The 25,526-nt window shown below is 45.1% G+C and overlaps 2 protein-coding genes and 1 long non-coding RNA gene across 7 annotated transcripts in view; 2 read left to right on the forward strand and 1 right to left on the reverse strand.

Annotated features, from left to right (window-relative positions):
- FMNL2 (formin like 2) overlaps positions 1–3,688 on the forward strand; it is a 116,697-nt gene extending 113,009 nt beyond the window's left edge. For 4 of the 5 annotated variants that reach the window (XM_071435520.1, XM_071435523.1, XM_071435521.1 and 1 more), the window contains one exon: positions 1,888–3,688. In XM_071435520.1, coding sequence (XP_071291621.1) covers positions 1,888–1,994 — 107 coding nt within the window. In that variant the 3' untranslated portion in view covers positions 1,995–3,688. Of the gene's footprint in view, positions 1–470; positions 1,312–1,887 lie in introns of those variants that run through there. The other variant, XM_071435525.1, reaches the window with a different exon arrangement.
- A 1,509-nt stretch (positions 3,689–5,197) lies between these two features.
- On the reverse strand, positions 5,198–25,526 carry PRPF40A (pre-mRNA processing factor 40 homolog A). Its single transcript, XM_071435526.1, has 26 exons — positions 25,050–25,526; positions 23,550–23,687; positions 21,109–21,189; positions 19,808–19,838; positions 19,572–19,594; positions 18,857–18,934; positions 18,670–18,780; positions 17,840–17,960; positions 17,372–17,396; positions 15,633–15,929; positions 14,278–14,386; positions 13,927–13,991; positions 12,974–13,138; positions 12,581–12,689; positions 11,972–12,122; positions 11,734–11,867; positions 11,258–11,372; positions 11,045–11,136; positions 10,810–10,926; positions 10,172–10,309; positions 8,716–8,811; positions 7,576–7,662; positions 7,377–7,473; positions 7,195–7,256; positions 6,459–6,593; positions 5,198–6,215 (listed from the first exon to the last, which is right to left on the reverse strand). The coding sequence occupies exons 1-26, from the start codon at positions 25,410–25,412 to the stop codon at positions 6,123–6,125; spliced, it is 3,033 nt and encodes a 1,010-aa protein (XP_071291627.1). The 5' UTR covers positions 25,413–25,526; the 3' UTR covers positions 5,198–6,122.
- Positions 16,020–16,328, forward strand: LOC139593957 (uncharacterized). Its single transcript, XR_011680458.1, has 2 exons — positions 16,020–16,143; positions 16,249–16,328. It is a non-coding gene; the product is annotated as an uncharacterized lncRNA (long non-coding RNA).

Here is a 25,526-nt window from a genome sequence, read left to right on the forward strand (position 1 = left end):
CAGAATGGTGTCAATGCAAACCTGACATGGAACTGAGCGATTCCCATCGTGGCGTCCCTCACCCAGCATGGCCCTGGACACTGTTGTCCTCGTTAAGGACTCAGCTTAAGAAGCCAGCAGTGCTCCTTCCACCGTTCCCTGTGTAACTCCATCAGTGCTGCCAATAAATCCACAAACTAACCCACTCCATGGTTCTGTGCTCTTCCGGGTTCTCTCTGTGTTCTCTTCCTGGAGCCAACCTTCAAAGCAGCTTGGAATTGGGGTAGGGAGCGGCCTCCTGTCCCTCCTGCCCTGCCTAACCCCTCTTGCTCTGTGGCTTCTGCCCGGGAGGTTTGAACACTGACTTGACTTGCTCTTCATTCTCCATCCCATTTTTTTACTTAACCATCATGTTTTTGTGTTCTGTTTTTTTTTCTTTTTTTTTTTTTTTTCTTTGTTGTTTTTTGTTTTTGTTTTTTTTTTCTGTTTAGCCCTAAAGAAGAATAATATCACTAAATTTCCCAATGTTCACTCGAGGGTAAGGATTTCTTCTAGCACAGCCGTGGTGGAGGATTCCCAGAGCTGGCAAGCATCTCTTTTTACTTGGCTTCCTCCTCTCTCTCTGTGCCAGGCAGCTGGTGGTAGATGTGGCTGAGCTAATACTGGTGAGACCCTTGAGGCCACTTGAGACCCAGATCCTTGATTTTCACCTCTGGAGGTGCAGAGATCCACAGGATGCTGGCTGGTGACCATCATCACACTGTTTTGGCCACTTCTCCTCAAGCTGAGCCCAAAACAGTTTTGTCCCCAAGTGCTGTTGGTTGGTGGCCATCTTCATGCTCCATTTTGGCCATTTTAATTCAAGTTGAGCCCAAAATAATCTTGTCCCCAGGTGTTGTTGGTTGGTGACCACCATCACACTCTGGTTTGGCCATTTCTCTTCAAGTCCAGCCCAAAACAGTTTTGTCCCTTGTGTTGCAGCCCCACAGCTGGGATCTGCATGAGGTGGACAATCTCCAACTCCAGCTGTGGAGAGGGGAGAGCTGAGAAGTTTGGGAGTTCTGTGTAACCCCCAACACAAGTTATCCAGGAAATTTGAAGGATTTACCCAGTCCAAGGCAAATTTGTTGGTCAGGAGACCAATATTTGAACTGGAATTGTCTTTAGTGTTCGTTCTCTTGTAGATGCACAGGTGATAGCACATGTGACACATGTAAAGGGCTTCCACCATCCCATCCATCAGCTTTCTGCCTCTTCCATCCATCCATCCATCCATCCATCCATCCATCCATCCATCCATCCATCCATCCATCCATCCATCCATCCATCCATCTCCCATCCCATCCCTTGCTCAGTGTTCCCTCCCGAGCTCTCCCCTCCTTTGGCTGATGAAATGTCACTCCAGCCATGGAAAGCAGCTGGAGAATCCCAGCCCAGTGCCAGCTGCTTTTCCCAGGGCACCTCCTTTAGATCTTGGAGGCCCTTGCCAACCCGAACAATTCCATGCTGAATGGGCTGTAGGGATCCTAAACCCATCCCGGCACGGCTCAGCTAGGGTCACGCACCTGCCATGAGGAACATCCTCCACCTCAGGTGTGTGGGAACGTGCAGGGAACACCCCAAACCACCTGGCTGGGCTCCATGTGGCCTTGGTGAGGGCTGTGAGGGGATTCCCACAGCACCATTCCCACAGCACCATTCCCACAGCACCATTCCCACCAGTATTAACCGGCCGCCGGGGCGCGTAGTTCGGGCACGTCCATCCTTCCCCGTGCCGCTGGGGCCGATCCCCGCTCCTGCGCTCCACAAGCTGCTTTGACTGGCTTCCAGCGGGCCTTTCCGTGTCTGTCGTGCCGTCCGCGCGTCCGTGTGTCCCGCGGGGCGCTGCTGACTGCCGGCTCCCCGCAGATCTCCGGAACCAGCCGTACCGCCGGGCCGACGCGCTGAGGAGGAGCGTGCGCCGCCGCTTCGACGAGCACGGGCTGCGCTCCAACGGCGCCGAGCTGGCCATGTGAGCCACGGGGCTGCGGCACGTTCCGCCCGCGCCGGGGAACACCGACCTCCTCCTCGTCCTCCTCCTCGTCCTCCTCCGCAGGGATCCCGGCCCCGCGCCGGGCTCTCCGCGCCAAGTGCCTCAAATGGAAGCTCCTGCTCCGACGGATCCAAGCAATAGGATTGGGCTTGGTTGGGTTTCTCCGGACTCTGCCGAGACTCTGCAGGATTTGTAACCAAAATGTAAAATAGGGGGTGGGTTGGGGGGTTGGGTTGGTGAGAGCAAGGGCTCCCGTGGGCCTGACTGGTTGGAAACTGGGAATACTGGGAATACTGGGATGTGCTTGGCTTTCAACGCTGGGCCGAGGGGCAGGCCCGGCCTTCAGCTGCACTTAACGGCTCTTTTTTAATTCAATCTACAAAGACATTTGAGGGCTTTCTGTTCCTGGAACTAAAATAATCCCAAAGTAGAACCCAGCCCTTTTCCCAGCCCCTGCAGCCTCCACAAGGAAGGCGGGCCCACAGTCCAAGGGTAGCAATGGAACAGGAGGTGCCCCCAGCCCAGCGCGGGGCTTTGGGATGCTCCAGGGCTTTGGCAGGCAGCGTTGGGATAACAGCCTATTTATTAATTAGCACTAAGCAATTAACACCCAGTAATCAGTATTAGGCTCTGAGGACCAGTGCAGTCCAGTTCCTGGCAGGGGGATTCCACCCCTGCTCTGGCTCCCTACTGAGGCTCCTTTGGAAGGGAAGCCCAGCCTGAAACTCCAGGTAGGGTTTAGGTTCTCCATGGCATTTTCCAAGCCTAAAAAGGGACAGGAGGCTGGTTTAGGACCATGGTGCCCCTCCCCGTGCCCCGGAGCAGTGGGACAGATCCCACTCCCTGCCAGCAGCAGCCAGGAGTTGGGAAGAGCTGGACTGAGGAGAAATTTGTCCTTCCCAAATCCCATTTCGCTTCCAGCTTCCCTGCCTGGGCTCATCCATCTGTTAATTGTAAAATTTCTTGTATAGTATTTAACCATTCGATTTCTTTGCCCTTTTCCATTGTGCTCCTGTGAACCACTGGTGAAGGTCCCTGGTTATTTTTTTTTTTTCCCCTTGGATAATGTGTAGTTATATGATAATCTGTTTTTAAATGTACAGATATTTTGCTACAAAATTGGTGCAGTTTTTTATGGTTTTTACACTTCCCCCCCACTTTAGCCTCTGGGTAATATTGTAAATATTGTTTAAAAGGAAATAAATGCATCAAGCCTGTGCTATACAATCTGAATGTTATTTTAACTTATAGTTTTTGTTTTTATATTTAACTAAAAGGACAGTTTTGGACTCAGAGTTACCACACTGACCAATTTCCAGGAATTTTTCCTTGAAAAACTGCCAAGTTTTGCATTTACAGCACTGTGTACTTGACCTGCTAAAGAGAACATGCCACTGTTGGAATGAGTGCTTGGATCAAAGAAAATTGGATAATTTGAATTTCAAATTTCAGCACTTGTTGGGGTATAAGCACTAAATCTCATTTTCTTCAGCTCAAAGGTATTTTTATAATAAAAGCCCAGAATGAAAGCCAAGCTGGCATGTTCTCTTTAATATTTTTCTAGTCATAGATCTGCTTCTTAGCAAGATTAGAAGTGTTTCTAAAGCAGTTCACGTTCCTTTCCTGGTCTGTTCCTGCCATAAAATCAAATAAACTATTTACACTACTACACTGAAATCCAGAGGGTTTTTTTGGGTCACTTTTACCTGTTTTTTTTTTGTTTTTTTTTCCCCAACAAAATGCTGGTATTTGCTAGGTGAACACCTGGAGCTTGTGTGGATGAAGACTGCAAGAATTTTGCAAGAATCGATTTATTCTTTGTTATTCTGGAAGAGGCTGAGGGAAATTTGGATGTTCCTGGCAGACACCAGGAGAGAAATAAATGGGGATGATTATTTGTCAGAAATGCACTCAAAACAATCCAAATATTTAAGGCCTAAATAACTTGAATTTTAATATAAAATTTAATTTTTAAAAGGGTTTAATAAAATTATTTGGGGGGGGGGGGGGGGTCAGGACTAATCAGCACAGCCAAGGTTTCAACATTGATGGACACAGTTAAAAATCATCCAAACAAATCCAATAACTGACCTAAAAGAATCAATTTGGCTCAAATTCCTTCCAGTTTGCAGGCAGGAATGCAGAGCTTGAGCTGTTGGCTGTGCTCGGGCTGCTACAGGAAAAAATGGGGCTGGGAAACAGGAAAGAGGAAAACACCAAAAAAAGCTGGGAAAATAAACCTGAACTCAATTCCCTGGAAAACTCAATCCTGCCTGGCTTGGCTTAGGCTGAGTTTCTTCCAGCAAACTGAATTATTAAGATGTTAAGAAAATCCCACCATTGGAATAAGGGACATCCCCAGTTTTTTATTTTTGATGGGGAAATCAGTGCAAACCTTTTAAAAGTGATGCTCCCTTAGGGACAACTTTTCCTTGAATTTGTGTGGATGCAAGGGAGTAAGAGCATTGGAAGAAATTCCTCCCTGCTTACAAACCCTTAGGGCCTGTCAGGCTCTAAATCCCAGCTCCATGGCAGATTCCAGGACCTGCTGCCCTCCTGTTTTCCAAACTCTGCTGGGCTGTTCCCACTTGGAGCACTCCCATTTTGGGACATAAATCCAGGGAGGTGGGTGGCAGGTGAGCAAAGCAAACCTGGCTCATTGTTCAGTCCTGGAGCAGCAATTATCCCATCCTTCCTTAGGAGAGCCTGCAGGGAAAAACCTGGAATATTCCAACCTGGATTTCCACACCAAACACCCGTGGATACCAAAAATCCCCCCAAGTCCTGTTTGACCAATCCAGGTGGTTTTTCCCCAGGCAATAGGTGATAAGCAACGACCCTTCAGGGGGAAACAGCAGGATTGGGATGTGCTTTCCCATCCCAAACCATCCCAGAAAATCCCAAAGCATCCCAGGGAAAAATGGTTATAAACCTCTTGCATTTTATATTTCAAATAACTCGTTTCAGTCTCAGGGTGTTCTTAAGGATTCTGAGCCTTGTAACCACCCCAGCCAGAAAATTCCCTGGATAAATTGATCCTTTGGGTGTTTATGCACTGGTAAAAGTGGTCAAAGTTCAGGAAAAAACTCCTGAAAAGGAATCCAAACAGTCTTCAAGCAGGTTCTGTGAGTGGTTCTGTGGCTCAGAGCTGCACAGAGTATTTAAGGAGAAATAAATACCAGTACATGCTAAAAGACAAGGTTTAATCATTGATAAAAATGTACAAAAATATTCCAAGGACAGCGGCTTCCCAATTTTCTCACCGAGCAGGGCTGGGGGCACCTTCCTGAACATGCAGGGGCTGGAAAACAGGGCTGGAGCTGCTTCCTCCTCCCTCCTCTGGGCTGTGCAGGTACATTCTGCAGCAGGTTCTTAAGGCAACACATGGAATTGCGTTTAACATTGGATTTTTATTCCTAAGTTTTCGGAAGGGGGAGAGAAAAGGTGGAGAGAAACGCTGGAGTAACAGCCAGGGCTGGGCCGGGGTGGGATTTCGGGAATGCCGAGGTGGTTGTGTCCCAAACGCTCCCTCTGCTGGCACAGCAGGAGAATTCCCATCCACAGCATTCCCTGGATTTGGGATCGATGGGAGTCGGGAGACGAATCAGTCTTGGACAAAAGCCCCGGTGCCAAACAACCCCAAAATCCAGGGGATTGCAGAACACATCAGGACATGGATTCCTTACTCCTGCTGCCTTCCCAAAAAAAATTCCACCCAACCAAATTCATCAAAGAACAAAAGCACAAAGAATTAAATTAGTTTTTTTTGTTTTTTTTTTTCCTGAAGCTGAACTGGGCTCTGCCCAGGCAGCCCAGGGTTGCTCCCTGCCTTGGGAAGGACGCCGGGAAAGTGCTTGGGGACACTGCTGCCACCTGTGTGTCCCCTCCAGGGGATCCCAGCCCCCATCCCGCCCCGCAGCTCCAGGCCAGGCACAGCTTTGCCCTCAGAATTCCATGGATTTTTCTACTTTTGACTGGATTGAAGTGGTAAAAAACTAAAAGCCACCGTTGTTGTGGCCATGGGCCACCGGCCACCGGCCCCAGGGCCTTGCCCACACAAGGCTTGGTTTTATTTTGCCACCTGTAAACATTTTTGGTATCAAGGATCTTCTCACTGATCTTCATCCAGCTGTTCCAAAAGAGTCCTCCTCTGCTTTTCCAGCTCCCCCTCGCTGAGCTCGCTGCCAGAGGTATCCCAGTTTCCCTGTGGAGAGATGGGACAGTGGTCAGGACAGGACTGTGCAGGGAGTTCACACTGGGAGCTCAGCAGGGACACACACACAGAGCTGGCTGCTCTGTGGCACCCAGAAAGCCCAAAATCCACACTGGGGAATGGCAGAGACCTCCAGGATCCTCAAATGCAAGCTCTGACCTCTCCCAGAGCACAGCTATGGAGCTGCATCCAGCAGAGCCCAAAGCACTGGGAAAAGCAGGAAGCAGAGCTTACGGAATCTTTTCCAGGCCGTTTCTTAGTGGGAGATTTATGCTTGGACTCAGATCTCTGTCTGGCTCTTTCCTTCTCACTGTCCCTCTCTCTATCCTTCTTGTCCTTCTCTCGTTCCACATCAGATTCTGGTGAATCCTGTGGGAAAAAAAAAATGGGAATATGGGAATAGTGAATATTAATGTTGAGTATTTTGGAATTCAACTTCCATTTATAGCATTGTAGAATCATGGAATGATTTCAGTTAGAAGGGACTTGAAATTTCATCCCATTCCACCCCTGCCATGGGCAGGGACACCTTCCCCTATCCCAGGTTGCTCCAGGTTGTCCACCCTGGCCTTGGACACTTCCAGCTTCTCTGGGCACCCTGTGTCAGGGCCTCCCCACCTTCCCAGGAGGAAGTGAAGCTCTTTCTGCATTTTGGATCCTTCCAGAGCTTCCAACACAAGCCTGATGCTCAGGCAGGCACAAGGAATGGCTGGGATCCTTCCCAGAAGGAGAACACCTGGATCTGCCAGGATAAACAGCAAATCCCAGGCTACTCATGGAGTCCTCCACCTGGAGTTAAAACCCCCAAATTCAGCAGTTTTAAGTGGTTTAATAGCAGGAATATATAACAGAAAGTTGTTATTTTGGCAATACCCTCCTCCAGCTTGATCCCAACTTTTCCCTAGGATCATCCAGGTGACAGCAGGTGCCAGGTTGTCCATAACCCAATTAAAAACTGAGCTCCACTTACAGACTTGTGCCTCCTCTTCTTGCTCTTCTTCTTGTGTTTTTTGGACTTCTTGTAGCTCCTCTCTGCAGCCACAGGGAGAAACAAAACCCCCAGGAATCAATGGATAAATCCCAAAGGAGAACAGCACAGCTGGTTTAAAGCCAATCCCATCCCATCCCATCCCATCCCATCCCATGCCGTACCGGACTCGGCGCTGGAAGAACGCTCGGACACCGACCGCGATTCCGAGCGCTGCCGCTTCTTCTTGGAGTGGCTGTCGTCATCCTCGGACTCTGAGCCCTTCACACACAGCCCAGGGGAGAATTCCAATTAACAATGGGAATTCCAGCAGCAGTCAGTGCAGCTGGGAATGGCAGGGGGAGGGTTTCCAGGGATACTCACGGAGCGGGAACGCGAGCGCTTCCGGTGGTGTTTTTTGGATTTCTTCGAATGTTTCTTGGTCTTGGAGTGGTGGTGCTGACACTCGTGCTGTGGGCAAGGTAAGGAGGGGAGAGCTTGGAATTCCAGCAGGGATTGGCCTTGGAAAAGCCCTAAAATCCCAGCTCCTTCCACCATGGGTAAGGACAACTTCCCTGGAGCAGGGTGCTCAACCTGGCCTTGGCCAGTTCCAGGGATGGGGCAGTAAAACCTCATCAGCTCCCACAGAACATCCCAAAAGTCTGATGGGATCTCTCTCCTCATCCACAAAAGTTGGGAAAGGTTAAAAACTCCATAATCACCATTTCATGGCAGAACCATCTCATCACTGCCTACAGAACATCCCAAAAGTCTGATGGGATCTCTCTCCTCATCCACAAAAGTTGGGAAAGGTTAAAAACTCCATAATCACCATTTCATGGCAGAACCATCTCATCACTGCCTACAGGACATCCCAAAAATCTGATGGGAGGTTTCTCCTCATCCACAAAAGCTGGGAAAGGTTAAAAACACCATAATCACCACTGCATGGCAGCACCACCTTATCAGGTCCTACAGGACATCCCAAAAATCTGATGGGAGGTTTTTCCTCATCCAGGAAAGTTGGGAAAGGTTTAAAACTCCATAATCCCCATTTCACAGCAGCACCACCTCATCAGCTCCTACAGGATATCCCAAAAAATATATGGGATGTTTCTCCTCATCCACAAAAGCTGGAAAAGGTTAAAAACTCCACAATCACCACTTAATGTCAAAATGGACACTGCTGCCATGCTGGAGCTGCAATAAAGGCAGCCAGGAGCAAAGAAAAACACCTGGATTCCCATGGATCTGCTCCCTGATCCAAGCAAAGCCTGGCCTAAACCTACCCCCTGCTCTGCCTAATTGGAAATTACAGAATTAAAAGTCAAAATTTCAGCTGAAATTCTTCCAAACTGCAAGAAATGCAACAAAATCCCCAAGTGTGAGAGCTGAAAAATCAAATTAATCTCCTGGTATCACTTTATGGAAACAATTCCATTAAATCCTTCCTCTTTCCACTCAATTTAGAAGGAATTTTCCTTGTCTGTTGTCCACTGATTTCAAAAATAAAGGAAGAATTACCTCAAGTATATGAAGGAAATCCTTAAATATCCTTTTCCTTTCAGATTCCAGGGTGATGTCTTCAAATGCTGGTTCCTTCACAAATCTGTCTCTGATCTGTCAGGAAAATTAATTCTATTAATGATATTCTAAGAAATTAAATTATAAATTTATTAAGGTATTAGGATAGAAGAAATAGAAGAAAATAATAAAATATAATGTAGTAATGAAAATGGCATTAAGAAATAAGAAAACCAGTAAGGAATAATAATAAAACCTCTATAAATAATAATGAATAAAGATTAAAAGGAATACTAAAAATAATAAGGCATAATAAAAGTAACAAGAAAATTAAGAAATAAGAAATAAAATAAAAAAAATAAAAATAAGAAAACTAAAACCCTGAAGAAATAAAAATAAGGAAAAATAAAACAAATAATAACAGAAATATGAAAAAATAATTAAAAACAAAAAAGATAAGAAAAATAATAGAAAAAATGAAAAAACAAAACCAATAATTTTAAAAAATAGTAACAAAAAAAATTAATTTTCACCAGTTAAGAAGCCCCTGAACTGCTACAAGGCTAAATTTTTAATCCCAGATTTCCAAGCAAATCCCAAATTTCCAGTGTTCAGGGAAGCTCTAACTCATGCAAACATGGAAAACCCCACTGTTTTCCCTGCACATTCCATTTAAACTTAAAAAAACCCCAAATATTTATATAAATTATCCTTGGAAAGGAAAGGTTTTTCCAAGGTATTTTATCCAGGACAAAGTTCTAAATAATTTCAATTAACTTTGGGAGGGTTGTGGGATTTTTTGAGGGGGTTTTGGTTTTTTTTTCCCAGTTCTTTTAGGATGTTCTTTGTTTCAAAAGGATGATGCTTTTCCCATCCAACTCCAAGTTTTCCTGAAGAATCCACAGGGTTGGATGGGATTTTGAAGCCCCATCAGCAGAACCAGGAAGAGCCTGGCAAACGCGGGGTTTTTTTGGGAGGAGCAGGGGCCTGTTTGGGAATTTGGGGATGCTTCCCCCAGGGAATTCTCATCCTTTCCAGTGTTCAGGGAAGCTCTAACTCATGGAAACATGGAAAACCCCACTGTTTTCCCTGCATATTCCATTTAAACTTAAAAAACCCCCAAATATTTATATAAATCATCCCTGGAAAGGAAAGGTTTCTCCAAGGTATTTTATCCAGGACAAAATTCTAAATAATTTCAATTAACTTTGGGTGGGATTTTTTGAGGGGGTTTTGGGTTTTTTCCCAGTTCTTTTAGGATGTTCTTTGTTTCAAAAGGATGATGCTTTTCCCATCCAACTCCAAGTTGTCCTGAAGAATCCACAGGGTTGGATGGGATTTTGAAGCCCCATCAGCAGAACCAGGAAGAGCCTGGCAATCGCGGGGTTTTTTAGGGAGGAGCAGGGGCCTGTTTGGGAATTTGGGAATGTTTCCCCCAGGGAATTCTCATCCTTACATCCTCCCAGACAGCATCCAGCTCGATGGGAGGGGTGGCTTGTTTCAGCATGCTCTTGAAGGCCGATTCCTTCCGCTTCATCTTCCGGGCCTCCTCCTTCTCCCGCTCCCGTTCCCGCGCCTCCGCCTTCTCCAGCAGCTGCGGGGATGAAAGGAAGAGAATTCCATTTATTGGGAATTCTGCACCCTCAGAGCTGTGTCTGAGCCACTGGGAAATGACAAGGAAATGAACTGCTTTTCCTGTACTTAATTAATAGATCAAAACTATAATGTTAAATGATTTGATCGAAAATTAATCAATTATTTCTTTTCCAAGCATGGAATTGTCGTTGCTGAAAATCCAATGATGCAAAACTAGAGAACCATAGAAATCAGGAGAAATCTTATGTACAAACAGGAGAGCATCACTGAATTCCTATCCCAGAATTCCTCAAGTTTGGGAATGTTGACTGCTTGGACTAAGGTTTATTTTTATTGTGGCAACTGAAATCAGTTAAATAACCCTAAATAACAGAATATTCCTCAAATATTATGGAATTAGTTAAAAAACAAACCCTAATTCCTGTCTGGAGAAGGGATTTCCCATCCTAATTATCCAGATATCCCAATTAATTAATGAATTTATTAATTCATACTTACACTGTTGAAAGCCAGCTTGATATTCCCTGCATCCAAGGTGGTGGCTCTTTTAGTGGAGCTGATGACAGTGACAAAATCCTCAAAGGAAGTGTTCACCTCCACCACAAATCCTTTATCCTGGAAAAAAATGGCTCCTTTGGCGTGAGGGAAATCAGGAATTCCTTCAGCTCCAAGGAAATCCCAGCTCCCTTGGATGGGAAATGTGCAATTCAAGGAGGAGCCAGGTAATGCTCACCTTTAGGATGTCTTTAATTATCTTCTTCTCATCGTGGTAACGAGCTTTCAAATCCTCCACGTAAAACTTGAACAGGTCGAGTGCTGTTGATCCTGAGGGAGGGTTTAGTTAAGCCACAGGTCAGGTTTAAGCCCAGAGCTGCATTTTTAGGTGTGGATTTAGGATTCAGGATCGCTGTGGCCTGCCCCAAAGCCCGGGATCTGCCCTCCTTACCAGGCTGGCCGAGCATGCTGGTGAATCTGATGTCGGAGCTGATGGCTGGGTACAATTCCATCCAGGAGGACATGGAGTGCAACTGCCCGTGCTCGTGCAGCTCATCCAGGAACAGCTGCAAAAACCAGGGGAAATGGGAATTTGGAGCCATTCCTCAAGCTCCTCCTTGGTACCAGCTGGGATGGATTGGCTTGGTAACTGGAATTCTACTTTTGTTCCAGAAAAATCCCTTTTTCTCTCGTTCTTCCTGCTTTTCTCCATCACCTACAACGTGCCAGCTGCATCTCCTTCCCATCCAGGCCTATCCCCCCTCTGATTTTTCTCTTGTGTGTAACACAGCAGAGAAAATACCACAACTCAACACCTCAGGCTTTAAACACACCCTTGAATCAACCCCCAGAAATAAAGAAAACCCACATGGGATATCCCATGATAATCCATGAGATTTTTAGGACAGAACCCCAAAGTGCACCAACCTGGAAAGACTCCCTGTTTTTACGCTGCCTCCTCCTTTCCCTCAGCAAACTTTTCTGCTTCTCCTCCTCCTCCTCTTTCTCCAAGGCCCTGATATGTTCCTCAAAACAGATCAGGGCATCCTCCTTATCCATGTCTAGCAAGAAAACAGGGAGAAGAGGGGAAAAAACAAATCAGGTTATTCCTTCCAAGTCAGGAAGGATCCTCCTCCCCAGAGAATTCCAGAGCCCACAGACGTACTCTGGAGCTCCTCATCCTCAGCAAAGGTGGGGTTGTCCATGAGGTACTGCTGGGCCTCTGACCAGGTGGTGCAGTAGGTGACGTTGGCCATGTTATCCAGGATGTTCTTCAGAGCTTCCCAGTTCCTCTTCCGCAGCTGCTTGGCTTGTTCCTGAGGGGAAAAGGGTTTTTTTGGGACTCAGTTTGAGGTGGTTTGGATAGAACTGTAAGGTATCTGGTGTGTTCTCCAAGAAAATATGAAATTAATCTTTAATTTATATCAAATCATGGAATTCTAGTGTGGTTTGGGCTGGAAGGGTCCTTAAAGCTCATCCCATTCCAGCCTCCTGCCCTGGATAGGGACCAGGTTGCTCCAAGCCCCATCCTTGGACACCAAACAACACAATTCTTCCATCTCATTATTCCACTGATCCAGAATAAAATCCATCATGTGATTGATTAAAATCCCCTCAAAACTCAACACATGGTGAAATCAGCAGGAATAAATCCCAATAAACCCCAAAACCTTCCCTAAAAGCTGCCGTTTATCTGCCATAAAGCCTCAAGCACAGGTTTAAAGTGATTTAGGACCAAGTGAGGAGATGTTGGATGGCTTTGAAGGGAATTTACCTTCTCCTTCTTGGACAGGAAGAACAGAACATCCTCATAGATCTCCAGCCGGTCCCGTTCGGATATGGCGTTCCACACTTCCATCTCCCCAAACATCTGCTCAGCTTTTCTGGGCAAAGCAAATGAACACCACACAGCTATTTATTCATTTATTTATTTATTTATTGGTGGCTGAATTATTCACCAATCCCCCAGAACATCAGGGAGAGCTGTTCCAAGAAGGAACAGATTTATAGGAATTCTTGATTTTCCCCCTTGGAAATTGTTTTATTTTTTGTGATATATTTTGAATTTTTATAAAGGAAGAGAAAACTAACAATGGAAGTTGATGCCACTCCAAGCAGTGCATCCTATCAGGATTTTGATCCCAGATTTTTATCCCAAGTCTCTTACTTGTATCTGGTGGTGGATGTCATCTTCTCATGGTTTTCCAGGAAACGCTGGAAGGATTCCTTGGCTTCCTTGTACTTGGATCTGGCTTCTTCCTTCTCCTCCTTCTCTGTCTGAACTTTGTAGGCATTAAAGGCCTGCTTCTTTTCACTCAATTTTGCCAGAGCACTTCCCAGGAAAGAAAAGGAAAGAGCAATGTTATTTATAAATTTAAAAAAAAAAAAAAATCAGGAAGAGAAGACAGAGGAAATCAGAAAAAAAATCAGAAAAAATGAAAGAAAATCAGAAGAAAAATTGGAAAAGAAGAAAACGGAGGGGAAAAGAAGAAAACGGAGGGGAAAAGAAGAAAACGGAGGGGAAAAGAAGAAAACGGAGGGGAAAAGAAGAAAACGGAGGGGGAAAAGAAGAAAACGGAGGGGGAAAAGAAGAAAACGGAGGGGGAAAAGAAGAAAACCGAGGGGAAAAGAAGAAAACCGAGGGGAAAAGAAGAAAACCGAGGGGAAAAGAAGAAAACCGAGGGGAAAAGAAGAAAACCGAGGAAAAGGAGAGAAAACCGAGGAAAAAGAAAGAAAACTGAGGAAAAAGAAAGAAAACTGAGGAAAAAGAAAGAAAACTGAGGAAAAAGAAAGAAAAGCCAGAACAATCAGAAAAGGAAAATAAGAAAAATAACTAAGAAAATCAAAACCAGAAAGCAAAAGGCAGCAGGTTTGAATAATTCAGATTTGAGATAAAATTGATCTGAACATTTTAATCCCTAAATCAACATAAAATACCAACTTCCCCACTTTTTCCCAATAACAACGAAGCTGTTGGAAGCATTTCCTTATGGAGGGCAGGAAGACAATTCCCTGCCAGTGGCACAAGGCAGGAGTATCTGCTGCTGACAGAATTTTGGATGTTTTGGAAGTAAATTCCCTAAAAAAAGGTTTGGATGGAATTGAAGGAGGACTCAGTACCTGTATCTGGGGTCATTAATGATCATTTTCATGGCCTGCTCCCAGGAAGCATTGGATGGAACCCGCTGTGAAAACAGGAAATTATGGATGAATCAGACCTGGAGTTAACATCCAACAAGGAATAATTCCTTAAAAACAGTCATGGGGAAAAAAAAAACCAACATTTTATTTTTAAGCTAAAACAACACTTCACTGCAATGTTCTTTTTCTTTCATTTCCTCAAGAGTGAGGAATTCTTCCCTAGAAAAATCAAGTAAAACCTGGCAAATAAAATAGAAATGAAACTAGGTTTTGTAGTTCAAGAAAACATTAATAATTGGTCAATAAAATATTAATAATTGGCCCAAATACCTTTTCTTTTAACAGTTCTTTAAATGCTTGTTTGGCCTCTTCCTTTGTGTTCCACGTGTAGGTTTTTTTAACTGGTTGGGCATCCTCATCCTCCTTCTTTGCAGCAGCACTAAATCAAAACAAATTTTATTATTTCAGAATTTTGTTCTAAGTTAGAGGCACTAAAGAGTCAAAAACCACCACAAAGTGAGTTTTAGAAACAGCAAGTTCAAGTAAAAAAAAAATTCTAATAATTCATACAAGGCTTTTCCTTACAGGCACCACAACTGATGAAAAAAAGATCAAAAAAAGTGAATTATTGAGGCAAAGTATTTCCCTCCTCCAATTGGCTGCCTGCTGAAGTTATCTAGAAATTATTCCTAAAAATATAATGTTGAAATTCAGCAGGAATATTAACATTTTATATAAAACTATAAGGAGAAGCGCCTAAAAATGGGCTTCTCTTTAATTATATCCTGCTGTCTAAAATCCCCCACAGCAATTCTTTTTTTTTGAATTATAAAAATCCTAAGTTATAATTTTCCACATCATAGATCTTTCATTATTTAAAATAAAAAGGAATCATAGCTGGAACACATAAAAATCCCTTTACTATTTTATTCTCTTCAAGTGATAACTAATGGCACAGATCCATGGAAAAGGAGCATGAAGAGGGAGGGAAGTGTTTAATGGCACCCTGGGAAATTCTTACAGACACTGGAAAATCCATGGAATGTTCCTGTCACTGATGCTACTGGGAAATGAAAAGCTGCAGCAAAGCCTTGAGGTTTCATAAATTATCATGGAATGGCTTGGATGGGAGGGGACAGTAAAGCCCCCACAGTTCCATGGGCAGGGACACCTTCCCCTGTCCCAGGTGCTCCAAGCCCTGTCCAGCCTGGCCTTGGGCACTGCCAGGGATGCAGGGGCAGCCCCAGCTGCTCTGGGCACCCTGTGCCAGGGCCTCAGCACCTTCCCAGGAAACGATTTCTTCTCAATCCCTGATCTAAGCCTGCCTTCCACCAGCTCAAAGCCATTCCCTCTTGTCCTGTGATGAATTATTCACTCCCTTGAAGAATCTGCTTTAAGCGTCCTACAGGTTTGTGGGAAGACCTTGGGATAAGAACCATGGGATGGGTTGGGTGGGAAGGGACATTAAGGATCATCCCAATCCACCCCTGCCATGGGCACGGACACCTTCCACTATCCCAGGCTGCTCCAAGCCCTGTCCAACCTGGCCTGGGACACTTCCAGGGATCCAGGGACAGCCACAGCTTCTGTGGGAACTCCATCCCAGGCCCTCACAGAGAACAATCCCCCCTAACATCCCCCCAAATCCCCTTTCCTGGAGCTGACACCCATCCCCTGGCACTCACTCTCCCGAGGCCTCCTGCTTGGCTGCCTCATCCGTGGCGGCCGCCGCAGCGTCCGCGCTCCCGTCCTGCGTGCCGGGGGCGGCGCCGGCCTGGCCCTGCTCCTCGGCCGTGGCAGTGCCAGTGCTGTCCGTGTCCCCCGTGGTGGCGGCCGGGGCCGATTCCCCCTCAGGAGCAGCTCCTGCAGGAGCAGCCGCAGCCGTGGCGCTCTCGGCGGCCGGGGCCGCGCTGGCCCCGCTCGGGGCATCCCCGGCCGTGGCCGGAGCCGAGGCGGCGGCAGCCGCATCCTCTGGCTTCGTGCTGGGGACAAAAACAACAGCGGTCACCTGCGGGCTCTGGTCTGGAGATTCAGGGCAACGGGGCAGCTTAGGATGTGGTGAAAGTGGGGAATGTGGGGTTTGGGGTGAGTGAAAGACTCGGAAAAGGTTTATAGGCCCTCAGGGAAAAGGGTTTGTAAGGCCTCAGGAAAAACGGTGAAAAGCCCTCAGGGAAAAAAGGGGTGAAGGCCTTCAGGGTAAAAAAGGGTAAAAGAGCCTCAGGAAAAAAAGGGTAAAAGAGCCTTCAGGGTAAAAAAGGAGTGAAGGCCTTCAGGGTAAAAAAAGGGGCTGAAGAGCCTCAGGAAAAAAAGGGGCTGAAGAGCCTCAGGAAAAAAAGGGGCTGAAGAGCCTCAGGGTAAAAAAAGGGGCTGAAGAGCCTCAGGGTAAAAAATGGGGCTGAAGAGCCTCAGGGTAAAAAATGGGGCTGAAGAGCCTCAGGGTAAAAAATGGGGCTGAAGAGCCTCAGGGTAAAAAATGGGGCTGAAGAGCCTCAGGGTAAAAAATGGGGCTGAAGAGCCTCAGGGTAAAAAATGGGGCTGAAGAGCCTCAGGGTAAAAAATGGGGCTGAAGAGCCTCAGGGTAAAAAATGGGGCTGAAGGATCCTAGGAAAGGTTTGAAGACCCTCAGGGAAAAAAGGGGGAAAGGCCCTCAGGGAAAAAAGGGGGAAAGGCCCTCAGGGAAAAAAGGGGGAAAGGCCCTCAGGGAAAAAAGGGGGAAAGGCCCTCAGGGAAAAAAGGGGGAAAGGCCCTCAGGGAAAAAAGGGGGAAAGGCCCTCAGGGAAAAAAGGGGGAAAGGCCCTCAGGGAAAAAAGGGGGAAAGGCCCTCAGGGAAAAAGGGTTTGAAGACCCTCAGGAAAGAAAGGGTAAAAGATCCTCAGGAAAGAGGGTTTGAAGGATCCTAAGAAAGGTTTGAAGGCCATCAGGAAAAAAAGGGCTTGAAGAGCGTCAGGGAAAAAAAGGGCTTGAAGGATCCTAGGAAAAGTTTGAAGACCCTCAGGGAAGAAAGGGGTTGAAGATCCTCAAGAAAGAGGGTGTGAAGGCCCTCAAGAAAAAAGGGTTTGAAGGATCCTAGGAAAAGTTTGAAGACCCTCAGGGAAGAAAGGGGTTGAAGATCCTCAAGAAAGAGGGTGTGAAGGCCCTCAAGAAAAAAGGGTTTGAAGGATCCTAGGAAAAGTTTGAAGACCCTCAGGAAAAAAAGGGCTGAAAGGCCCTCAGGAAAAAACAGGCTTGAAGGCCATCAGGAAAAAGGGCTTGAAGAGCCTCAGGAAAAAGGGCTTGTAGGACCCTAAGAAAAGTTCAAAGACCCCCAGGAAAAAGGTTTAAACTTCAACAGGAAAGGTTTGAAGATCCCCAGGAAAGGCTTGAAGGCCCTCAGAAAAAGTTTGAAGGCCCTCATGAAAAAATTAGTAAAATGATAAAAATGTACCTGTTTTCTTCAGCTTTAATCATTGCTAGAGGAAAAAAGGAGAAAAACAATTAAAATACAGCTTTAAAATAGTTCATATACATAGGAAGTTCTTGTAATTCTTGATTTAATAAAAGCAAAGTTTTAAATGTTTTGTTACACCAAAAATTTTAATGTTTGTGTCCTTCAAAGACTGAAATCAATCGAGATTAAAATAAAGTTTAGAAGTGCCATTACAGAGGGATTGGGAATATAAAAATGACTTTTTGGTTTGAAATAATTATTTTAATTTGTAAAAAAGTAGTTCAAAGACCCAGAAAGAAAATCAGGATTATTAAACAGAATTTTAAGAAAGAAAATATTTAAATTATTGTTGCCTATTATTTTTTTTTAACATTTATTCTTTCCCCCCAGCTGATTTTGTTGCTATTTAAATAATGTAATTAATTAATATATATTTAGAAAAATACAAGTCCTTCTCTCTTTTACCTTCAAGATCCTCCAGCTCTTTGGGTTTTGCCCAGCGGGATTCCTTTGTTTGGGAATTGTAATAATAAGGCTTCCCAGAGTCTGATTTATACTCCTTCCAGGGACACTTGGACAGCAATTGCTGATGGAGAGAAAACAAAGATTTTCCAAGGAAAATCTCCTTTAGTAACTCCTTAAATAAGGATTCTTGTTTCCCTCTTCCCTATTCCTGCTCCTTAAATAAGCAATTAGGAACATCATTAGGTGGGATAATTATGAGGCACAAGGCTTTGGGTGCATTAAAGTTCCATTCCTGGAGCTCTTTCTTCCTGAAAAAAAAAAATCAAATTTCAAGTTTTCCCATTTTCTTCCTTGTGGATTTAGCTTTGGTTTAAGTTTTATTTTCAGTTCTCAGCTACAAACTTCAAATATTCCTCAGGAAAACAGAAAAATTGTTAAAAAATGTGAAAACAAATCACATTGGATCAATTTGATTTGATAGTATCTAACAGGAATAAAAATGGGGAATTCTAAGGAATTCCTTGTATATTTTAAGAGCATTAATTTGACCAAAACAGTAATGTCTAGGAACTTTTCCTCTCTAAATAATAAAACCCCCCACATTTTTAATAAAAAAGCCTATCTAAAAATGAGGAAAATGAGGAATTTTGGCCACTTTGCACCTTCAAGTTCTCCCAACATAAGGAGAACAATCCAAATATTTTAGGAACATTTCCTATTGGAAGAGTTTGCTTGCATTGCTTCCAGCAGAATTCTCCCTGCTGCAGGTGTCAGGCTTGGAACTCCTCATGTTCCCACAATATCCCAGAGTAAATTTGGGATTTGGTTACCTCAGCAGGGGTTTTGAGGTCATCTGGCTTCTCCCACGTGGACTGCTTGGTCTCAGTGTTGTAGTAATAAGTTCTTCCATCCGGGGACTTGTGCTCCGTCCACGTGGATTTCTGAAAAAACCCCAAGGGAAATTAATAATGATGTAAGAAATGGGGTGCAGCTCCACAGACAGAGTGGGATACAGACCTGCTTGGAGTGCTCCTCGCTGGCAGAGCTGCTGCTGGTGGAGCTCTGCTGGACTGTGGACACCACGGGATGCGTTGTCTGAGGAGGACACAAAACAGAAAATCCTCATTAATGCAGGTTTCACCCAAATACCCTGCATGCTCCAAGTGGTGCAGCAGCACAGCAAAGGCAGGGAGCCACATTCACACCTTCAGTCAGTGTTTTTCCCAGAAATCTCCTTCTCTGGGAGTGGAGCTGTTCAACTGCACATTCCCAAGGGCCTGATTCCCCCAGGAAGTGCGAGTGAAGGGCTCAGACCACAGCCACAATTCCAGCAGCACTCCCTGTTCCCACATCTGGAGGGAAATCTGCTTCAGGAAGATTCTGGCTCCCTGAGCTCCCTCACACCACACTTCCTGCTGCTTTCCATGGCCAGCTTTCCCATGAATTCCCTGGAATCCCTGCTGTGGTCAGGGATCTGATATGGCCAGGGAAAACTGCATTTCCAGAGAGGCCAATGGACAGGATGGAAATAATGTGGATATCATCTATTTAATAATTAAACTGGGACAAGGCCCACAGATTTCAAGGAACAACCAAAAACTTGGAAAAAAAGCAGGAGAAAAAAGGAGGGGAGGAAAAAATAGAATTAAGGTTTTCCTTTAAATCCCTAAAACCGAGTTTGCCCCACATCACAATGAAATTCCAATCTTCTGGAATTGTGCTTTCCACATACCTGAGTCCCAGGAGGGGTCACACCTGAAAAATAAATAATTAAAAATTAATAAAAGGTTTGGTTGCTTCATTTTCCTAAATATTCCTCCACGTGTGCAAGGAAAAAAATGTCCTGGGCACCAGTGGAGACTCCAGGACTGAAATGCTCCATTCCAATTTAGGGAAAAGGGGAATTTTTTAATGTTTCAGCTGATTTTGGTTAAATATTTTGAAATTATATCAAGTTGTTTTACTCACCTACTTGTGCATCCATGCTGTTCACTCCTGGCTGTAAAAATAATTAAAACAAACATTTAAACAATTAAATTAATTAATTCCTGAGGAATTAAATCCTAAAAAAAAAAAATCCAATATTCATTATCCAAACAAGGCTTTTCTGCCAAAAAAGGCTCAATTCCTTAAATAAGGATTCCTGCTTCCCCCTTGATTATTCCTGCTCCTTAAATAAGCAATTAGGAACATCATTAGGTGGGATAATTAGGGGGCATATGGCTTTGGGTGTATTAAAACTGCATTCCTGAAGCTCTTCCTGAAATTCCTTTCAATTAAGGAAAAAAAAAAATCAACCAAATTCCAAGGTTTCCCATTTTTTTTCCTTGTGGATTTAGCTTTGCTTAAGGTTTATTTTCAGTTCTCAGCTACAAACTACAAATATTCCTCAAGAAAACAGAAAAATTGTGAAACAAGTGAAAATAAATCACACTGGATCAATTTGATTTGATATTATCCAACAGGAATAAACCAGGAAATTCCCAGGAATTTGTTGTGTAATTTGACCAAAACAGGAATTTCTTAATGTATTTTAAGAGCATTAATCTGACCAAAATACTAATTTTTAGGAATTTCACTGCTTCAAATCAGCACAGCAAAGGTTTGTGCTCAGCATTAGAGGAAATTCCAGAGGAATTCAGGGATTTAAACCTCCATGGGAAGAAAACCCATACAGATAATTTATTTCTAAATTGAAATGGCTGGAACTGGTTTTAAGTGAATCTCTTAGGCTTGGACTAAATTTATTTCTTAAGAACAAGATTTAACTTAAATTTTTTCCCCTCAGAGATTTCATGTGTATTTTAACTTTTCCCTCTCCACTTCCACCCAAAGAATTCCTCATCCCTTGAGCTATTCCAGCAATTTTTATACTCAACTGAATTTTGGGAACTTTTAATAAAAAAAATCTCATTCTAATGGATTCAAATCTCTCTAATATTGAATCAAAATTCTTTAAAAAAATTACAATTTAAGAGAAAAGAATCTCTTGGTCAGACAATTTAACAATACAAGGTCACAGTGATTCCTGCCAAACTCCAGGAAGTGAAGGATAAGCAATGAAAGAAAAACTAAAAGGAGTTTAAAGACTGATAAAAATCACAAAAATCTTATTTTTAATTATTCAAGAGTCACATAAAACTCCACTGTAATGAAAATAATTTAAAATTTAAATTCTTATTTTCTAATTAAAGAAAGCCAAGAGTGATCAACTGCAACTGCTAAAAAGAGCTTTTAAAAACTAAAAAAAGAAATGAAATTAAACTCACAGGAACCGTGGGCTGCATGGCAGCCTGGGACATGTGGGACATCATCATTCCAGGCATCACCGACTGCATCATTCCAGGCATCTGCAATTCAAGAGCATTTCCCATATATTTTATCATATTCTTAACACAAAACACAGTATTTCTATTTAAAAGCCATTATATTATACTTCTTTCTAATTAAAAAAAAAAAAGCCCAAAAAAAATCAACCAAACATCCCTCTTAGGTAAAGAAAAATAAAGTAGATTTGTGGGATTGTGATTTCCTACATAACATTCCCACTAAACTGGGATATTCCTATTAGGAATGGCATGTCCAGATTCCAAAGCTGGACAGGAAATAACAATAAAAACCATTTAAGCTCCAAAGGAACAATAGCAAATGATGTGGGACCTGATTCCATTACTGAAAGCCTGAGTGGAAGCAGGAAAAGCAAAGGTTGGGAATGATGAATTCCTGCAGAATTCCAAGGCTACAGGGAATAAAGGAACAAAGGAAAGGTGAACCCCCAGGTGTGACATTTACCTTCAGCTTTTTGCTCTCCATCTACCAAAAAGTCCTGAGTTGCTCCCTAAAATGTGAAATATTGAAATATTCCCTGGCTAAGTGTGGGAATTGTGGAAAAGGAGGTACAAAAAAAGCAGAGAAATAAATGAGAATTTCTACTTCACCTCCTAATGAACACACACAGTGCTAACGAGTCAAATACTCCTCATTTTTTAAAAATTGTTTTATTGATACCCCAGAAGCTGCAAATCCCCACTGAAAAAATTCCTACCAAGCCCTTTTATTTTAAGGAAGACAAGGATGCACTGTCCAAGGAATTGCAAAGGAAGAGGAGTTGTCACCAAGGTTTAATCCTTCCCTGCCTCTCTCCCATAATCCACCTTCACAAGGAGCATCCCAAGGACATTCAGCATTTCTGGGATATTTATTATACCCACAAGGAGAATGATTTCTTTTAAGAGTTGAGGATTTCATCACAAAGCACACAGGAAATGTGGCAATTGAGAAGAAAAGCTGCCAAAAGCAGGGCCATGGTCGTGGCTGTGCCACCTGCCAGGGCTTTTCCAACCCCATGGCATCAGCAACAATGGGATGCAGGGATTACAAACCCACCCTAGGATTCCAACAGGAATCCTGCAAAAATCCTCTACTTCTTTGTTTCTTCTCTTGCTGTAATGTTCACTGTGTAGGAACTGGCCAAGAATTACAGAAACGTGAAGTCTCAAGACAAACCTATCCCTTCAAAATCTACAGGAAACTTCCAAAACACTGGAATAAATCCCAAATTATGGACTGATAATTAGAGGTGCATTAATTACCTGTTCTCATCCAAAACTGGAATAAACTGGAATAAATCCCAAATTATGGATTGATAATTCAACTTAGAGCTCATTAATTACCTGTTCTCATCCAAAAAAACTTGAATAAATCCCAAATAATTGACTGAAAGTTGAAGGTGCATTAATTACCTGTTCTCGTCCAAAACAGGTAATTAATTTGGGAATAAATCCCAAATAATTGACTGAAAGTTGGAGGTGCATTAATTACCTGTTCACATCCAAAACTGGAATAAACTGGAATAAACCTGTTCTCATCCAAAACTGGAATAAATCCCAAATTATGGATTGATAATTCAACTTAGAGCTGCATTACCTGTTCTCATCCAAAAAAACTTGAATAAATACCAAATAATTGACTGAAAGTTAGAGGTGCATTAATTACCTGTTCTCATCCAAAACACTGGAATAAATCCCAAATTACGGATTGATAATTAGAGGTGCATTACCTGTTCTCATCCAAAAACACTGGAATAAATCCCAAATAATTGATTGGAAGTTGGAGGTGCATTAATTACCTGTTCTCATCCAAAACACTGGAATAAATCCCCAATTATGGATTGATAATTAAACTTAGAGGTGCATTACCTATTCTCATCCAAAAAAACTTGAATAAATCCCAAATAATTGATTGGAAGTTGGAGGTGCATTAATTACCTGTTCTCATCCAAAACACTGGAATAAATCCCAAATAATTGATTGAAAGTTAGAGGTGCATTAATTACTTGTTCTCATCCAAAAAAAACTTGAATGAATCCCAAATTATTGATTGAAAGTTGGAGGTGCATTAATTACCTGTTCTCATCCAAAACACTGGAATAAATCCCAAACTATGGATTGATAAGTAAAGTTAGAGGTACAGTAATTACCTGTTCTCATTCCGAAACACTTGAATAAATCCCAAATTATGGACTGATAATTAGAGGTATGTTAATTACCTGTTATCATACCAAATTCCAGCTAAAGTCCCAGAGGTGCAGCAATTCCCTGCTCCCCATAAGGAGGCTCACTCCCCTGAGCTCTCTCCCCTCCTTTTCCCAGGGAGATTTCCCTGCCAAGGGCTGATCCCAGGGAACAGGACGCTGCTGGAATGGCCTTACCTGCCCCATCGGGGGTCCTCCCATGGGGGGCATCATCTGAGGCATCATCCCGTGGGGAACTGGGGGCATGTTGGGGGGTCTCTGGCCCATGGGGTGCATCCCCATGGGGGGGTAGTGGGGCATGCCCGGGTGGCCCATCTGGAAAACACCAAAAACAGGGAAAATCAGCACCGAGGCAGCCACCCCACACACACACACACACCAAAGGGAATAAGAAAAAGCCCTTTCCTGGAGTTTTTCATTATTTTCCAACACTTTAGGTACTTTCTGTTCCACACAGATGCAACAGCTCTGAGAGCACCTTAAGATAAAGCCTGGGCTTTTTTCCCTTTGGAAAATACATTTAGCAGGAAGGAAAAAAAATCAAATTATTGATCACAGAATCCCAGAATGGTTTGGGTAGGAGGGACCTTAAAGTTCTTCCAGTTCCACCTTCTGGGACACCTTCCACTATCCCAGGTGCTCCAACCTGGCCTTGGACACTTCCAGGGATGGGGCAGCCTGGAATTCCATCCCAGGAACCCCCACCCTCATAGGGAAGGAATTCTCTCCTAATTTCCCCTAACTTTACACCCTTTCAGTCCAAAAGCAGTTTTCCAGTGATTTTTTTCTTATCCCAGTCTCCCAGGGGCTAGGAGTCACACAAAGAAACCACGAGCAACTAAAAAGGTTTGAGTCTTTTGGGCAGAACACTTGACTTTTCCCAATCATATCCTCTCACAGCACATGCAGTGACAGCTCCTGTTTCCAAGCCCCAGGTAATTCCAGGTGGAACAGTGTTTCCTAAAAATCTCCTCTGACACTCTTTGGAGTGTTGATTCCCTTTCAGAGGGCCCTACCACCCTGGTGCTGAGAATGGTCCTCCCAAGCCTGCTTTTCTCCAGGCTGAGCCCCTTTCCAGCTCCCTCAGCTGCTCCTGGGGCTCCAGATCCTCCCCAGCTCTGGATACAGCCAGGTCTGTGATCCGCTGTGCCCTGGGGGGCATCGGGAAGGGCATTTCCAGCAGGTCAGGCAAGGATCCTGCCCCTCTGAGGCACCTCTGGGTGCTGTGTCCAGCTCTGGCTCCTCAGCCCAGCAGGGACAGCAGCTCCTGGAGCTGAGCAAGGGCCTGGAGCATCTCTCGGTGCCCAGGAGAGGCTGAGGGAGCTGGGGCTGCTCAGCCTAGAGAGGAGCCCCAGGGAGAGGGGCCTCAGTCCTGGCTGTCCTTGGGTGCACGGAAGGCTCCATGCAGGGCCCAGCAATGGCACCAGAGGAAGGCACGGACTGATGCCCAGGAAGTTCCACCTGTACACGAGCATCAACTTCCTCCTTGTGCGGGTGACAGGTGCCCAGAGAGGTTTTGGCGTCTCCCTCAGCGGGGACACCCAGAACCGCCTGGACACAGCCCTGCACCAGGGGATGCCCATCCCACCCAACCCTGGGATGACCCCGGAGCAGGAAGGCGGGACCAGCTTCCGCACGCTGCCACTCCGTGCCCCCCCCTCCCGAGCCCGCACTCACCATGAGAGAGCCGCGGTCGACGCCGCCGGGCCGCATGGCGGGGCTGAGCAGGGAGCCCCCGCAGCGGCCCAGGAGGCGCCCGCGCAGCGGCGGCCGCGGGGCCGCGGGCCCGAAGGGCAGCAGCGGCTCGGGCTCCCCGCGGGGCGGGAGCAGCGGCGCCAGCAGGCTGACGGGCTTCCCCGCCGGCCAATCGGGGCGCGCCGCCAGCCGCGCGCTCTTCGGCGATTGGTCGGCGCCCGAGCCCACCGGCCGCACGGCGTCGCCCGGCGTCAGCTGCATGAGGGGCGGCGGCTTCGGCAGCGAGAACGGCAGCGGTTGCGGGGAGGCGGCGGCGGCCGCGGCCGTAGAGTCCCCGCCGGACATGGCGGCGGCGGGCGGCCCGGCCCCGCGGCGCGGCGCTGGCTCGGGCGGCTCCCGGGAGCGCGGGGCGCGGAGCGAAGCGGCGGCTGCGGCGGCCGAACGCGGGGCACGCCGGGA

The sequence above is a fragment of the Agelaius tricolor genome, unplaced genomic scaffold (assembly GCF_023055355.1).
Source record: "Agelaius tricolor isolate 1412-34295 unplaced genomic scaffold, bAgeTri1.0.p SCAF_10, whole genome shotgun sequence".
Lineage (NCBI taxonomy): Eukaryota > Metazoa > Chordata > Aves > Passeriformes > Icteridae > Agelaius > Agelaius tricolor.

Bases quoted from the DNA above. Each gene is read 5' to 3' on its own strand.
- PRPF40A (XM_071435526.1), bottom strand. From the start codon at position 25,412: ATGTCCGGCGGGGACTCTACGGCCGCGGCCGCCGCCGCCTCCCCGCAA. The intron at 13,992-14,277 runs GTATTTGGGCCA...CTGTTTTCACAG, and splicing joins AAGAACTGTTAAAAGAAAAG to CGGGTTCCATCCAATGCTTC. The intron at 7,257-7,376 runs GTACGGCATGGG...CTGTGGCTGCAG, and splicing joins TTCTTCCAGCGCCGAGTCCG to AGAGGAGCTACAAGAAGTCC.